Source organism: Pteropus alecto, unplaced genomic scaffold (assembly GCF_000325575.1).
Source record: "Pteropus alecto unplaced genomic scaffold, ASM32557v1 scaffold8, whole genome shotgun sequence".
In the NCBI taxonomy this organism is placed as follows: Eukaryota; Metazoa; Chordata; class Mammalia; order Chiroptera; family Pteropodidae; genus Pteropus; species Pteropus alecto.
The window spans coordinates 24,602,793-24,619,309 of record NW_006494609.1 but is presented as its reverse complement, the minus strand read 5'-3'; the positions used below and the strand labels follow the sequence as shown (position 1 = coordinate 24,619,309).

Genomic DNA, 16,517 nt, shown 5'->3' with positions numbered 1-16,517 from the left:
CCCACCCGACCCCCGCCTGCCGGCCGGGTCGTCAACCCCCTGGGATCCCCTCGTGCCGCCACGACCGAAACTTTCGCTGTCCTGCGTCCCTTGAACTAAAAAGTAACAACGTCTTCGTGGCTTTAACCACACTGAGGGCTTTCTTTAGTGGAGAAACACTTAAAATGGGTTTACTGGGCTGCTCGTGAGGTCAAGGTCTCCGTAAGGAAGCCCCTACCCTGTGGCCTTCCTTGAGACTTGGAAAAGGTCACTGCAGGCTCCTCCTTGGGCGTCTCGATGACCCTCCTTGACCTGTGGGGTGGGGACCCTGGCAGAGCCTCTTGTTGGCCGACATGAATTTACAGCTCTGACCACAGTACCAGTGCTTGCCCCTCCTCCCATCGCTCGCCCACCCACCATTCCGAGCACCCGTGCATCATCCAGCCTCCCTCCCGTCAGCCCTCCCGCTGTGTTTCTAGGTGTCCTTCCAGACGTGCCATCTGCACAGTGGGTGGCACAGAAGTAGCAACGAAAGCCTCGAGTTTCATCTTATGCGCTTTTAGTAAAACCGTGGTAACGTGACGCCTTCTAGAATGGCCCAGCCAGGGTACCCTTCTCTGGAGCCCTGTAGGGCAGGAGGCCGCCCCGGTACCCACTGCCTGCTTGAGTGTTCAGTTTGAGTTCTTTTCCTTTTTTCTTGGGTTTAAACTGCTTTGCCAAGGAATGTTCAGGTGGTTTTGCAATGGTTTCCCTCCACAGACTGCAGAGACCCTCTTTCTTCGCTGGTCAGGGAGCGTCTGGGGACGAGTAATGCCCCAGACGAGTAATGCGGGCCTCAGTGGCCTGAAGCTGGCTCTGCCTGCTTCCTGTGCAGTCTGGCTTACGCTGCCCCGCCCAGTGCTGGCCAGCCCGGCCAAGGGGGCGGGAAGTGGGGTGAGGCCAACTCCTGACCCGGGCCAGTGGACTGTCAGCAGCGAGGCGCAGTGCTGTGACTAGGAACAGTAGCAGAAACTCGCCCCCACGAGTCAGAGGCAAGCTTAGCTCTCCATTTCCAAAAGCTTATTGCCCCCAAAATAGGATCACCAGGAAGAGAGTCCCCCAGGTAACAACAGCGTGGGGGGAGGGGTGACGCTCCGGTCCAGGTACAGGGTACCCGCTGTGCTTCCTCCGCTGGTGGCCACTGCCGCACGCCCAGGACACAGGACCAAGTTCACTGCTTTTAAAATGAGCCAAGAAAAAAATTAAGTTTAATGTCTTATAAACGTCCTATGGACGACTGCTGTTTTCAAGTTTTGCCGTGTTTTATAATTCTGAGTCGAAATTCAGATTAAAAGTCCCTTACGACCTTTGCAGGTTTCATCTTGGAAAGAGGATGGGCAAGTGTCCCACCCTTGCTGTGCCAAATTGTCTGAGGGCAGCAGCAGGGCAGGGGCCACACTGCGACCCCGACCGGCCATTCTTGGCCGTGGCTCCGTCTCTCTCCAGTGGAGTATTTCTCAGCAGGTCTGGCGGTGTGGCAAACTGAGTCTTTGTGTCGATTTGCCTTAAAAACTTGGGCTCACGGAAGTGCCTGGCAGTGGCTGAAGGTCATGGGTCAGGTCAGAGCTGAGCCTGTCCTAGCCCTACTGCTCAGAATCTGGGGACTCTACATTTCTCACCAGCCTCCCAGGATGGTTGGTCACGTGTGAGGGTTGGTGCGGCCAGCCAGGTCGCCTCCGGGTCCCCTCTGCCTTGGGTGTGCTCTGAGTGGGCGGGCACAGCGCCCTCATGGCTCCACCCACCATGGAGAACTCCTCGGTCCCTCTGTCCCTCCTCCATTTCTCTGTCTGGTCAGCGCTTGGTCTGGAGGAGGCCTAGGGCAGTGCCGCGGTTGGCAGAGGGTTTGGAGTGGAACAGTCAACCCTGGTGGTGGCATCTGAGCCTGTAACTTAGCCCCGCGGCGAGACCTTCAGCTGTTTGTGGAGCCCGTGGAGGTGGGTGGCGATACCTAATGCTTTTTATCAGGCTGTGCAGCTAGGACAGCCCCGGAGCAGGGGCTGTGAGCCCGGGTCCCAGTCACCTGGGCTTCCCGGAGAGGGCTCACCTGGGGGTCTGCATCCTCACCTCTGCCCCAGCACCGCACGGGTCCCTTCAGAGCCATAGTCCCAAGCACAGGTGTCAGGAGGGTGGCCCTGGGCTCCGCGAGCCATCCACCGCAACACGCGGGTCCCGGACAGCCGCACACGGGTACTTTCTCCTGTGGAGTGCGACAAAATAACACTTGCTGAGGGTTTGGGACCTTCGAAGGGCGTGATTAGAGCGCCTGTGTCCTGGCGGGGTGGGTGAGGTGTGAGTGGACAGTAGCCGCCCCCATTGTCTTGGTTGTCCGTTTTGTTTGTCACTGAGGCTTCATTGAGGACAGCGAGCAGAACACATCGTGTGCGGGTCCCTGGGCTCTGGCCGCGCGGCCGTCGTCCTGGCCGGTTCCCTCCAGGCCACGCCGCTGCTGGCGCTGCGCGTAGCTCCGCCGGCCCCAGAAGCCCCCGGCGGCAACTCCTGCGGCGCCTGAGCGCGCCGGCTCTTCTGTTCTGCATGTCGCGTGGTTCGTCGCGTCGCCGTGTCTAGTGCTGGCGGCAGGGGTGGCTGAGCTGGGTTCCACCGTCAGATACACTAGCGTTCACCCTCTGTTTCCGGGTGGGGAAACAGGTGGCCCCGGTGGGTGGGCGCGTGGGAAGGGAAAGCGGGGAGCGGGCGGGGTGCGTAGCAGCCTGTGTGCCGAGTGAGCGGCAGAGTTCGCCGCGCGCCAGAGCTGCCCCCGCCTCTGCCTGGCGGGCGCCCCGAGAAGCCCAGTGCCAGGCGCATCGGCGCAGCCGCTAGAACTCCCGGCCCCAGCACCCACCGGGGTGGTGGTGAGCGGCGCGGGTGCCGTGGACGAGCGAATGCGCCGCTGTGGGAAGTGACGGTGAACTTACTGCAGGACACCGACCACGTGCCGGGCGAGAAGGCAGAGCCTGCGATGGGCTCTCCACCCCGCAGGTGAGGGGGTGCCCAGAGAAGAGCTCAGGGAGCCCGCTGATGACCTCCCAGGTTAGGGCCACGGGCTCGCCCGGTATTCTCGGACGAGTCCCGGCCGCGGGGAGGCGCCACAGCCCACCATGGCTGCTCATTCCGGGCTGTTGCCCCTGGGAGCCCCCCCGCGCTGGGCAGAGACGGGGCGCAGGAGAGTAGGCGAGCTCCATTTGTCCTTATGTGTTACACACACCACGCCACACCCGTTACGCATCGTACACGTGTAATGCACACAAACGTAAGTAGTTAAATATATTCTATGTGCTGGGGGTGCTGGGCCCTTAAAGGGGGATGAGGAATGTGGGCGGCCAGCCAGAAGTGAGGCGACCACGTGACTGCTTGGGGAGCACATTGGGCTTTTTCTAGTGGGGCCAAAGTTAGGGACGCCATCAGTTATTGATCAGGCCCGTGTTTGGGGCAGCTGTCGCAGGGAGGTTGTTGACTGCCAGGGCTGCCCCTCAGGGTTGGGGTCTGAGGCCTGCAGGTTGCCTACGGACCCCCAGGTGGGTGCTCGGCCCTTAGGGCAGCTCTCGTGCTGCTGGAGTGTGAGCGGGGTTTCTGGCTGGCCCACCTGCGGTGGCACCTGCCCATCCGCAGAACCCCGCTGCTCTCGAGGGCAAAGGCCTAATTGCGCTGTTCCGAGGAGTTTGGTTTGGACCTTGAATTAAATTCGTTGTCAAGCAGACTTAGAATTTTATTTTGGTTGAAAATATTAGTAAAAACCAAAGAGGTGAAGTGACTCACCACAGAGGAACCCTAGAAACTTAATCTTTTCCTCGACATACGGTACCTTTTAATATTTTGACATAATCTCATTTTAATTCTTGATTTACTTAGCAATTCTAAGCTAGCGAGTTTTAAATAAGTGATGGGGGGCTGCGTAAAAGTTGAATTTGCAGCCAAGACAAAAAGCTTGAACCCTTTATTACCAGAAGTAATTGGAACATTTCTGTGTCCTGTGCTGGAATCTTTTATTCCTTCATATAAAACTCTGCAAGTGGGTGTGTGCACGGTCAGGACACAAGCGGTGGCCGCGTCCAGGTGGTGTTGGCTAAGTCCTGCTTGCCATTCTGGGGAAATGAGCCCTGTAGAGAATGAGCATGGTCCCTCCCTTCTTTAAACTTTATGTTTTGAAATTATAGATTCACAGGAAGTTGAAAAGAAACGTTTGGAGGTCACCTTTGCCTGGGTGGCCACGGCTGGTTCAGACGGCGCGTGCGCATAAGCTGGTTCTGTGCCCTCAGCACAGGCCTGGGCCTGGACCCACCGCCACAGCCCACGCAGAGCCACTCGCTGGCCTCGCCCACCTGTCTGCGCCGCACGCGGGTCACGGCGGTGGGGGTCTGCGCAGCCTTTGAGAGCGGCTTTCCCATGCAGTGCAGTTCTCTTGGGGTCCATGATGGCACCGCAGCGTTACCGCTGAGGTCGCTGGGGGGTGCCCCATGCCTTAGCGACACGAGCAAGGGGCCTGTTTCTGTTTGGGGCTTGAGTGCCACTGTTATGAACGTTTTGTACATGTTTTTGCCTGAACGTTGGTTTTCATTTTTTGGGATCAGTGCCCGAGATTCAACTTTATTTTTTACCGTCGTTAAATATAAATATACAGAAAGTGAGATCTGCTGTGTTGAAAAGCGACTCAGGATGGGACTGGGTGGGTAGCCTGTTCTCCCTTCGCTGCAGGACCCTCCGGGCCTCGGCAGCTGCCCCCGCCCCCGCCCCCACGCTGCCCTCAGGGAGCCCGCATCGCGCTGGCAGCTGGCGCCCGGAGCCGCAGGACTGGTATTTTTAAAAAAAGAAATCCAGTTTGCTCATTAGGAAGGTCCTAACCCTCTCTCTGAATAGCTCGCTTTATTTGGAATGAAAATGTTTAGCTGCTTTACAAATTCGAGAGGGAAGCTTGGTGCAGGGCGGCTTAGCTCGTCCGTGGAGGCTCCCGGTGGAGGCCCGAACGGCACTGCCAGGGCTTGCAGGTGAGGCGCCCCTCCCTCTCCCGTCTGGGCACCTGCGTCCACGACCCAGTGCCTGGTCCATCGGGGACACTGGGAGGATGTGGCTATGCGCACTTGTGCCCTGCTCACCGTGGCGGAGGTGGACGTCATCGTTCAGGGCACTGGGCACCTGGAACACAGGACCTCGGGGGGAACCCGCGTCCAGCGTGTCCTCCCCCGCTGGCTCGGCCCCCCTCACGGGGCTGTGTGCAGAGCAAGGGACTCTGTCAGTGATGGCGGGGGGCGGGGCGGGGGGACCGGCTGCCACGCCGAGGCCTGCAGGTGAGGGGCCTGGGAACCGGGCACTCAGGTCAGCCTGCCACAGCTGCCCTCCCCGTGGCTGGCTGGCTCTCCAGCCTCGCTCCTCAGAGGTGCACCCCTCCTGCTTTCAGCCCATTTTCCTTCCTGGTGGGACTGGAGCCGTGGTCGGAGGTGTGTGGTCTGCACCCCTCTCCATGCTACCCTGAGGCTGTGCTGAATCAGACACCAGGGTCACCCCCGCCTGCCCACCTGTCCCAGGGCCCTGTGTGTAGCCAGCCCTCTTCCCCATGTGACGGGGGACACTGGATGTGGGGCAGTGGCTGCCAGGGGCTCTGGCTTGTGCTAATCGGCGTCTCCCTGGGTCTCCGCAGGACACGATGTTCGCCCGGGGGCTGAAGAGGAAGGGCGCTGAGCGGGAGGAGGACGTGGAGGGCGTGCTGGCCGGCCTGCGGGCCGCGCCGGCCTACAGCCTGCAGCGGCAGTCGCTCCTGGACATGTCTCTGGTCAAGCTGCAGCTATGCCACATGCTGGTCGAGCCCAACCTCTGCCGCTCGGTCCTCATAGCCAACACAGTGCGGCAGATCCAGGAGGAGATGACCCAGGATGGGACCTGGCGGCTGCCCGCGCCCCCGAGCACCGGGCGGGGGCCGCAGGACCGCCTTGTCTCCACAGAGATCCTGTGTCGGGCGGCCTGGGAGCAGGAGGGGGCGCACCCCGCTCCCAGCTTGGCCGATGGCCACACGCCAGGCCTGGCCTCCGCACTGGGCGTGGCGCCAGCCCCGGGGGGCGTGCAGAGCTGCATCTGGGAAGTGGACGGCCCTCGAGACAGCAGAGGGGGCTTTCCGAAGTCGCTGGGGCACATCTTTGAGACACTGGAGAGTAAAACCCCAGGCTCCGTGGAAGGGCTGTTTGCGGACGTGGACAGCTCCTACTACGACCTGGACGCGGTGCTGACCGGCATGGTGGCTGGTACGTCGAGCCATGGCGATGGGCTTGAGGCCTTGGCCTCTGCGGCTGCCCCATCCCCCAGCCCCAGCTGCAAGTCGGACCTGGGCGAGCTGGACCACGTGGTGGAGATTCTGGTGGAGACCTGAGCCGGCGATGCCTGCGGGACAAGTCTCAGATCGTTTGTCAGGCCCGGACGCCCCAGAGCACATCTGACCACAGCGGCTTCTGCTTTGTTTGTGACTGCAGGAATGTCCCGGGAGGTGTCCGGCCTGCCCGCTGTCGTCCCCGCCCCCCCTGGGGGGGCAGGGCGGTTCCCTGCAGGCTGGTCATCCTGGGCCAGCCACCAGCTGCATCCAGCCTCATTTAACTTTACATAGGTGAATTTTTTAGAATTAAGTTTTATATGTTTTGGGCGATATTTTGGCTTAAGATATATTTTTTAAACTTTTTTATACTTTTATCTCTTTAGATTTTTTCAGCTATTTTCTTAAAAGTATATTTTTTCTATAAATATCTCTGCTGCTGATTAGAAATTTTTATAACCTGAACACTTGCAGTTGGTGTGTTCAATTTTTAAGGTTTAAGTAAGGAATTGTTTTTCATGAGCCTCGCGGCACCCCGAGTCAGCCGTGTACAGTACCGTACGGGGACACGTCCGTCGCTCCGAGCACCGTGAGAGGTCACTGCCTGTTCCGTGTCCTGACCAGATCCGCTGTGGGAGCCGAGTCCGAGAATCACGGTAGATTTGGGAGGGTTTAATTTATGCCTATTTATGTGTAAACGGCGGTGGTGGCGGCGGTGGTGTCACCGTGCGCCTGGCTGCCGGCTGCCGGCTACCAGGTGGCTCGTCCGCGTGCCACGACGTGGGAATGTCCCATGCCTGTCCCCAGAAACTGGTGCTGGGACCCAGTTTTAAGGTTAAATGTAAGTCTAGAACTAAATTGGGACACGTCATTATGGCCCCTTGATCGTGAGGGCGATGGTGGTGGGCTGGCAGGTGCCACCCGCGCCCGGCGACTCGCACGGGCCGAGATTGCCCACAGCTTCTAGATTTCTCCCTGGTTTACGAGCGGGCTGTGCGTTCCCTGATTCTGCTGTTTCTGCCTTCCCCGGCCCTCAGCCGGAAAGGCTGTTGTCGCTCGCGCACATGGCCATCCTTACTGGGACGCACACCTCACTTTATTAAAAGTTACTCAACAGGATGGAACCGTGTTCGCTGCCTGCCGTGTCCCATCCCAGAGGGCGGCCTTTCCCGTCGGTTCAGGCGCCTCCTGCAGGTGGAACCGTGTCACTCGGTGTGCTAAGTGGGCAGTGGGGCCACGTTCTCCGAAGCACGCTCCCCTCCCGCAGGCTCGGACACGCCGGTGAGGTCAGGGCGGGGTGCAGCCCTCGGTACCCATGGGGCGCTTCCTTCAGCTTTGAAACTTCCTTCTTGTGGGGAATAAAGTGTACGTGTCTGAGGAGCAGTAAACTGAAGCGGCATCTTGTTTCGTATAAAAGCGTCCTACTCTGTCTTTTTAAAGGTGTGTTTGGTTTCAGCGTCTTCGCCTGTGACATAGAAACGTCCAGAGTGGCAGGGAGGTGGGCGGGCCTGCGGGTTGGGCAGGGCGGGGTGTGCCTCGGGCCTCAGCTGTGTCAGCGGGTTCCCTGGCTGGCTGATGGTCCCCCAGGAAGGGACAGGCCGGTGGCCAGTGGCTGACAATGGGTTTGACTGGCACTATAGGACCCAGGCTCCCCAGGTCCCTGTGTGCACGTGGTCATGGGATTTTGTAAATGGCAAAAGGTGTGTTGGCCATGGTTGGCCAAGGCCACTGCCCGGCCACCACCCTCCTGTCCCCTGGCCTGGCTGGGTCGAGCTCAGCATGGTCCTGGGTCCTGGGGAAGGGCAGTCGGGTGTGAGTGCCGCAGTCACCACCGCGTGTTTCCGCTTGCTTCCAAGCATGGCCGAGCTGCTGCCGGTTCTCCTTGGCCAGGAAGGACTTTGGGGTACGCCTGCCACCCACCATCCTGGCTCCTGGCACAGAGGCCAGGCCGGGCCCCTCGCTGCCTTACTGGAGTGTGTGGAGGGAGGGGAAGCGGGGTTTAGGTGCATCGAGCCGACAGTTGGCTCGGGAAAGGACATTGCAGGGCATTCCCGCCCTGACAGTGGTGACAGCGTTCATCCAGCTTGGCCAGTGGCGAGTTGCTAAGTTGGGAGAAACTTCTGAACCATCAGCAATAAACATACATTGAATTATCTTTCTGGAGAGTAAGATCACGTTATCACAAGAGATGCAGGCAAAAGTATCGAGGTGTGTCAGGAATTAAAGTATTGTTATTTTCCTGGAGTTTGTGAAATTTATTGGTGGTATTGCCTTTTTTAATTTTGTTTCTTTTCTCATTCTATGTCAGTTTTCTCTTTGTGTCTGATTTCGTGCTGTGGCCTTGTATTCTTTTTTGGAAAATGCCTTAGGTGTGTCCTCCACAGCCGGCTGCCCTGGGCGCCCACAGGGCGGCGCCAGCACCACAGGATGCAGACCGGTTGCTCACAGCTGGGAAGCTTGGATGGCGGCAGCAGGAGGCGGGGGCCAGTCCGGGGACGGCGGCAGCCTTGGGGCGCCTGGGCGGGTGTCTCGGCCCCAAAGCAGACAGACTTCTGTTCAGCATTTCCAGAATGTGGGTGAGCGGGCGCCTGCGGCTGACCCCGCTGCCCATGGCGCTGCCTGCCCGAGCCGTGTGCCTGGGGTGCGTCGAGCCACCCCCCTCACCGCAGCTCTCGGCCTTCTGCTCCGAGCACTCGGTGGACATGAGCTGGGGGACGGTCCTTGGATCCTCGTGTCGGCTGAAAGTGTCCTCACGCACCACCACGCCCGGCCCTCTGCCTGCCAGCCCACCGGGGGACGACAGGACCACAGCCTTTCCATGGCTTCATTTAATTTCTCAGGTTTCTTTGTCCCCACAGCTCTCCCATGACTAAAAACCATGATTTTGTAGCCAGTTAGGCTTGTTCTGGCCGGGGTGAGAGTGACCGCCTCTCACAGCTTGTATGTCTGAATCAGACGCGCCTGGTCTGCACTCACACGAGAGCAGGTTGTGTCTGGGTACAAAGCCCTCCGCAGGACAGTCGGAGCCAGACCTGAAGTCTGGGCCAGGGAGGGGGAGGCGCCGCACCTTCCATGCCTTCCGCTGGGGGCTGGGGGCTCAGGGCTGGGTCCCTCCATTGAAAAGCAGCAGGGAGGAGCTCAGATCTAGACTGGGCTCAGTGGGTGTGGGAGGTGTGGCTGCCAGCAAGGGGAACAGGGAGGTGCTGTGGGGCGGTCAGTGCCGCCATCTGAGTTTGGACCTGGGTGGGGGGAGGCAGGACGCAGAATGTGGATTTTGGGTTGTCGAGTCTAACTTCAACCAAAGGCTGGGAAATGGCGCATCCCATCGGGCCTCTGGCGCCGGGCCCCAGGAGTCCGCAGTATGGTGACGGAAGCGGCATGGTAGAAATGCAGTCCCCAATCCCACCTCCTTCCAGCCGAAGATGAAGTCAACACACATTCCGAAACGTGCGGCTCAGAACACCTGCGTTACCCCTTACACGCACAGCCTGGGGCTGGCAGCCCCGGCTGGGTGCCAAGTGACAGCTAGCATCCTCCTCCCTGTGGTAGGTGACCTCTGCCAGTTGCTGCATGTCCCACTGTGCCACCATTTGGGTCTGACACCAGGGTCAGCAGAGCTGGCTTCCGAGGCCGCCCAGGCTGTGATGTGGCCTCAAGTGTGGCCTTGGTGGACAGTGACGGCTGGGACCGCACTGTATGTGCTGGGTGCTCCGCCAGCCTCAGGCCTCACCTGGGGCATGGGAAGGGGCTGCTAGCAAGGGCTGGCTGCAGTGACAGCCCCTCTGGCACCAGGCTCCACAGAGCAGATGAACCAGCAAGAACACAGGCTTATCCAGGCCATTTACTTAACAAAATTTTACAAAAGTCAGTGCTGATTGTGGACTCTGCCATCACAAGGGGGCTGCCTCAGCGACGACCAGGGAAAGCTCACCCTGAGGGTGCTAGAGGCTGCTGGTGGGGACCCAGAGGTGCCCCCTGGGCAGGGCAGTGTGGCAGCCAGGCCTGGGGCCCCTCAGAGGGCAGGCCGGGGCGCCACTCTGTGGAACTGGCTCTGCCGAAGGCCCTCCGTCTGAGCTGGTCCAGTGCGCACAACACGGGGGGCCCACAGAGGGTCCCGGGAACAACCTGGAATTTGGCAGACCCCTCACAAAACAGCTGTGGTCCCCGCCACCAAGCCAGCTGGTCAGCAGACGTGAAGTCTTTCAGATGCCAAGCTGTCCATCTCAGCAAACGTCGCTGTGAAACAGCGCCCTGTGCAGGCTCCGTGGAATGAAGGCCTTGCTGGGCGCCGGGCCGCACCGCCCGTCCCCATGGCTGCGTGTGATGAGGCCCCCCGGCCTGCTGCCTGGCGTCCCTGAGAGCTGGCGAGACGGGACACGGTCAGGCTCCAGCACTCACGGTGGGAGAGGTGCCCGCCGGCCGTAGGCCTCAGCACCCAGGCTCCGGGGTGTTTCTCGTCCCGTGCGGTCTGACACAGCTGCCACCCCGCACGACCAGGGGCACACGGCGGGGCGGGCCGCGCTGTGTACCCGCATGATTGTGCCGCCCGGCCCAAGGCCAAGGCCAGCAGTGGGCCCCGCGTCTCAGGCGTGGGCACGTGAGCCTCAGACTGTGGTTCGGCCACCACCGCCCTCCCTACACTTGCCTGTGACCGACCACAGATGAGCACGTAACGGCCGCTGTGGACATTTGTCTTGCTGCTCTGAAATGGCTTCTGTTCTGCAGCTCTAGAAGTTTCTACTGCCCACCCTGTGCTATTTCCCCAAAGCAGGTGGATGCACAGTGCTGGGCACCAAACTGCCCCTGCTGAGCCCCGGTCTCCACCCCCTGCCGCCGGCCCAGCTCCAGATCAGGTCCTCGTCTCCTCCCAGCGGGCCACACAGCAGCCCCGTGCCCGCCCCACATGGGGCAGTCTCTGCACTGACCATCAAAGCAGAGCCTCCGGTGGACCCGCCACCGTGCGCCACTCCCGCCTCCCCCAGCGTGTGCGGTGTGACCCCCAGCCGAGCTCTGGGGAACACGCGCTCCTGGGACCTGCGGCTCTCCTAGTACCTGCCCCTGGGCAGGAGAGCCGTCCCAGCAGAGGCTTGTCCTTGCCTAGTCCTGCCTGAGCCCCTGACAGGGGACACCGCAGCTGCAGTAGGAACTTCATATGACGGAGGAAAGCCGCCGACCAGCCACGCAGCCGCCCGCCCTGCCAGTCCCCAAGGCCCGTGCTGCCCCAGGCCCCCAGCTGCTCACGGGCCCTGCCCCACGGGGCTTTGCAGGCAACACGCCTGTGCCACAGAGGCCGCCTGCTCTGGAGCGTGGACGGGATCGTTCAGGCAGAGAAAACGAGAACGTGGCTTGAGCGTGGAAACCCGGGCCACCCCCACTCACCTCGGCCTGCGTCACCGCTCCGCAGCCCGGCGGATGCACGCCGTGGGCCCCGGCCCCTCCAGGCTCGCGGGGCTCGGCACCTTCCACCGCGTGACCCTCGCTCCCGGAAACGTCCTGAGGACACGAAGGGCTGTTGGCCAGCGGGGAGCCGGGGAGATGGCTGCCCCTGCCCCCCTTCTTTCGTCACAGCTCCAGCACCTGTCCCCGCAGACTGCGTGTCCCTGCCCCCCAGCCCTGCCGCTCACTGCCCTCCCGTCACCCGTCACGGGGCTAGGGGGCCCCTGCACCTTCTCACTACCTGCAGGCCTGGAGCTGTCTCCGCTGAGCCTCCTGTTTAGGCTGCCCCCACCCCGCCCTCCCAGCTGTTGGCCTGGCACCAGGACACAGCCAGGTGGCCCGTCGCCTCTGTCCCGGCCCACTCGGCAACCACGCCGTGCCCATCTTCACTGGGCCTGCCAGCCCCTCTGTGTCTCCCATGTTTGGAAATCTCCATGATACCGAACATGGAAGAAGGTCCTTGCCAACCTCATTGCTGAGCACCAGCTCTCACCAGCCTGCATGGTCTCCGATAACTCATGAGCCAGACTGCTGTCAGCTGGTGTCCCCATGAGACGCAGCTGCCCCGGCTGACTTCGCCCTCCCGGCTCCTCACCCTCGCGCTGAGTGGCAGTGCCCCCACTGGGCACCTCCTTCTGACCTGGTCCCGGGGCTGGCCCGCCAAGACACCTGCCAGCCACACGGGGCGGGCACTGGCGCCTGGGCCCCAGGCACCCCCATCCTCCCCATGCGCCTGCCTCGTCCCAACCCCGACAGCCAGCGCTTCACCACCTGGACCCCACAGGCCAGCCCGCTGTGTCCCGAGGTGACGCTGTGTCCGTGGCCACAGGGGGCTGGCACGGTCATGAGCAGTCCGCCCACCTCCACCTGAGTCACTCACCTGAGCAGAGTCGACTCCGAGAACGAGCAAGAAGTTTTGCCGGCAGCGGGAGGCGTGCCACGGGCAGCGGGATGTGGACGTGCTGTCTGCGTGGTGCAGAGCTGCCCAGAGCCTTCTGGATTCGGGACTGGAAGGACGCGCGGGTTAAAGGCCGCCTCGAGAGGCTTCAGGACGGGGCGCGGTGGGCCCCACCTGTCAGGATTCTGACTTGGCGTTGCCCTCAGGAGCCTCGGTTCTCTGTCCGTTATTCTATGGACAGCCACCCTGCGAACTCCCAGCTCCTCTTCCCGCCCCCGGTCCTCTCCACGGTCGTCCCTGGTGCCAAGTGACTTATTTTCATAACGGAGTGTCCCCTGCAAGGGGCAGAAGCCCCACCCGGCCAGGCATTTCGCTGGTCTTGTTCCCTGGCGTCTCCGGTGCCACACGGTTGCTCAGACCAAGAGCAGAACGAATGCTCGGCTCCGTGAAGCGGGGAGCGAGCGTCTGCGCCGCGCCCCCCACTGTCGCCAGGCCCACCCCAGAAGAGCAGGAGGGGACGAGCTCCAAGTGCCCAGCTCGCTTCCCACTCACCCCAAAGTAATGTTCACCTGTCGCACGGCGCTGCCCAGCCCTGCCCAGTCCAGACACCCAGGACCGCCCACGCCTCTGGGTGTCCCAGGTCACACTGACCCGCCTGCTGGCCTAGGCCACGCCTTGGGGAAGCGCCCCCTCCAGAGGGCACACCAGCCATCTGAGCGATGCTGGTCGTGGCCTCCAGGGCTCCAGGCCCCTGTCCCCAGGCCTCTGCCGGGGTGCGCTGGGGCAGCCACTGGCTCGGTCCCCAGCAGCAGCCCTGACTGCGGCCAGGGCCAGAGCGCGGGAGGGCCTGTCTGGCGAGTGCTCGGGCAGAGTCGGCCTGCCCAGCCGAGCGCAGAGCGCCCTGAGCCCGCTCACCTGACCTTCACCTCCCCCCGCCGGCCTTGAGCTCCAGCCTCTTAAGTGCCGCCATGTAACCCACTGGCATGGGGCGTTTTCCTCTTGGGGCTCAGTGACGGTGTCCTAGAGGATGACCACCCACAAACAACTCCTTTATGATTTCCCTCAGGCAGCCGGCTCCAACAGCACACGGGCGGGCTGGCCCTGAATGTCCCTCCAGGGCACGGTGTGTTTTCTCTGTCCCAGGGTCACTCAGCCAAGTCCCCAGGAGGCCCTGTGCCCACCGCCCAGACCCACTGGTCTCCTGCACCCCCAGCACTCACACTGAGACCTGAGAGCTGGCATCTCCCGGTTTCACTTTGCTCCAGGAGAGCTCATGGGGGACTCGGGGACTGGAGGGGGCGGTGGCAGCTGCAACTGGTTGCAAGAGGAGGGGCCATGGCCAGAGCATCAACCTGTGCCACCTGGCCTTCCAGGGGGCCCTACCACCCGAAGGTGGCAGGCGGGGACTTCAGGAGAGACAACGCTCTCTTTAAGGGTCAAAACAAAAACGTCCACTTTGTCAACCAAAAGTATAAATGTGGAGTTGCCGTAAGATGCCAGTCCCGACTTAAGCCCCTTACCACCGTTTATGTACAGACCCCAGGCCCGGCTCCCCCTCACTGCCGGCCTCTAGGAAATGGTCTAAGGTGGGAACACCTTCAGCTGCCTGCTCGACTGGTACTTCTTGAAAAGCAAACCTAAAAATTTTCTCGTAGCTGACCATGGGCTGAAAAAGAAAAGATAAACATACCAAAGTCAGGGACATACATGCTGTGTCACCTTATTCCAATACATAATTTTGGTACAAATGAAGCCTACAAATGATTGCAGTGTTACATAACACGTTCGTCCCTAAAAGTCACCGTGCTGTCCAAAATCAGGCGGCGAAAGCCACAGGCGTATGGGGAAGGCAGGACTAGGCCCAACACGTATCAGCCTGGTTGGGGACACACAGAAAGAGGCACCAGTAAAAATGTTAGTGCCATTTCCATGTGTTAACTGGTAGAGAGATCCATCCATATGGTCAACCGGGCGCCTCTTGGAGAAAGACCTGAGGCCTGCAGGTTGTGAGTGCATGTGAGATGCTGGAGGGGGGTGTGTGAGGCGGACAAGACGCTCGCCCCAGGTGAGGACAGGTGTGGGAAACCCAAGACGGCTGGGAGGGGACTGGGACACATGAGCTGCATACGGAGGGGTGCAGCTTTCTGCATGCACCTGCTGGTTCTTGCAGAGTTCACATTACGCTCAAACTGTTCCCCGATACATCAGCCATGTTGGAAGACAAGTCCTGTTTCCGACACGAGCGTGACAGCAGGGCTGACCGCGTGAAGGGCAGGCCTGGTCAGGGGGCCAGGGAAACACTGGCTTGCAGGACAAACAGTCCGTCTCTAGAGCCAGCCCAGCCTCTTCTCCCCTCTTCTCCCTTCTACTCCTTTGCTTTTATGGTGTTCGGGGTTAACCATTTAAGACGAGAGGGCAGAGAAAGGGGTGATGGAAGAAAGGAAGAGAAAGAGGACCTGAGGCTGTCGCAACCCAGGCAAACGCCAGGGGTCAGGCTGGGCAGGGCGGAGGGGGCCGAGCATGGGCTCTCGGGGCCAGCTCCAGTGCCCGGTCATTACGCACAGGCTCACGTGACTCCGTGAGGCTTTCTACAGAAGGAGACTGCCGATTCCCCACGTGCCCTCGACTAGGGCCAGGAAAGCAAAGCTGGTGGATGGGGAGTGGGTGGGCTGCAGGGTGGAGGGGAAGGTGGCAGAGGAAGCGGGAGGCTCATGTGGCCAGATGGAGGAGGGGTGGGCACAGGGGGCGCCCAGCTTCTGAGTCTCCCCCAAGGGCGATCGTTTCTGCAGCCTCAGGCCTTCCCTGACTCGGGAGGATGAACAGCCAGCCATGTGGCCTGGGTTGAAGGCCACACAGGAGCAGACCCCTCCCTGGCCGGCCCACCACGGCCTGAGGTCTGCCGGCCTTTCGGCCCATAAAACACTTCCTGAGTACTTTAGAAATACCTCAGAAGGTGAGATGGCCGCGGTTCCTGTCACCCAAGGTCCACCCTGGGGCGGTGGCTGAGAACCATGCTGCTTGTGGGAAGCCGGTCTTGGTGACTGAGCTGCTGTGGCCCTCTCCGGAAGTTCAAAGGACCGGGAGAATTGTTCAGACTTGGCTGAAGATTCCCGAAAGCCTTCAAACTCCCCCCAGGCACTGCTGTGCTCCACTGGGTCCAGACCCGGCGTGGTGCAGGTGGAAAAGCTCCCACTGAGCCCAGAGATCCTGGCTTCCGGGGCAGGAGAAAGCTGGGAGCCCGTCCTCACCCCCTCCACATCGGCCGGGCTCTGCCTCCCAGCTGCCTCGCTTGCACTGCTGTCTTCAGAAGCCTGGCGGAGAGCAACCTCGCCTGCTTCCCGGGGGAGGTCACTCAGAGACCCGCTTAGGAGGGGCATCCCGCCGAGCTCTCCTCCCAGCTCCCGCAGGCCTTGCATGTTGGTGTCGCCGGGCCGCATAGATGGGAAGACGCTCAGGACGCATCCACACTGTACTGGAACGGCCCAGGTGGACAGGGCCTAGGGGGCCGCTTGCTCGCCTACTGTCCAGTGGCTGCTGGTGGCTTCCCCAGGAGTGGCCTGGTGTGGGTCCTGTGTTGCTGTGGAACAGGCACCACCCACGTACACAGGGTGGTCACCCAGGGAAAGTGACTGGAGCCACTGTCGGGCTTCCTACACGCGCCCGGGAGACCAGTCCAGCACAGGGGCGTGTCCTAAAGACCAACTAAGTGCTGGGGGGTCGGCCCAGCCTGGGAGGTGGACGAGCTGCGGGGGGTCCGGCCTGGGCTGGGTGGGCAGGGGTCGGGGAGACCCAGTCCGGCCAGAGCCGGGGAGAGTCCGGGAGCCTGGGGAAGGCGGCGCCTAGAAATCCCCGAGTGTGGGGTCGGGGGCCCGTGGC

General features: G+C 61.4%; 2 protein-coding genes across 4 annotated transcripts; one reads left to right on the top strand and one right to left on the bottom strand.

Moving 5' to 3' along the window:
* The first annotated feature begins 17 nt into the window (after positions 1-17).
* Positions 18-8,551, top strand: CDCA4 (cell division cycle associated 4). The gene is made up of 2 exons (XM_006925611.3): positions 18-1,952; positions 5,648-8,551. Exon 2 carries the CDS (start codon positions 5,654-5,656, stop codon positions 6,368-6,370), a length of 717 nt encoding a protein of 238 aa, XP_006925673.1. The 5' UTR covers positions 18-1,952; positions 5,648-5,653; the 3' UTR covers positions 6,371-8,551.
* A 1,579-nt stretch (positions 8,552-10,130) lies between these two features.
* CLBA1 (clathrin binding box of aftiphilin containing 1) lies at positions 10,131-16,511 on the bottom strand. Of its 3 annotated transcripts, XM_015599691.1 has the most exons (5): positions 15,587-16,511; positions 14,162-14,307; positions 12,624-12,750; positions 11,687-11,800; positions 10,131-10,668 (listed from the first exon to the last, which is right to left on the bottom strand). In XM_015599691.1, the coding sequence occupies exons 1-5, from the start codon at positions 16,076-16,078 to the stop codon at positions 10,531-10,533; spliced, it is 1,017 nt and encodes a 338-aa protein (XP_015455177.1). In that variant the 5' UTR covers positions 16,079-16,511; the 3' UTR covers positions 10,131-10,530. The 3 variants fall into 3 exon arrangements, 1 of the variants encoding a protein (XP_015455177.1); XR_003044100.1 differs by having other exon boundaries at positions 10,633-10,668; positions 11,687-12,750; XR_003044101.1 differs by having other exon boundaries at positions 10,633-10,668; positions 11,687-12,750; positions 14,180-14,307.
* Positions 16,512-16,517: the final 6 nt, after the last annotated feature.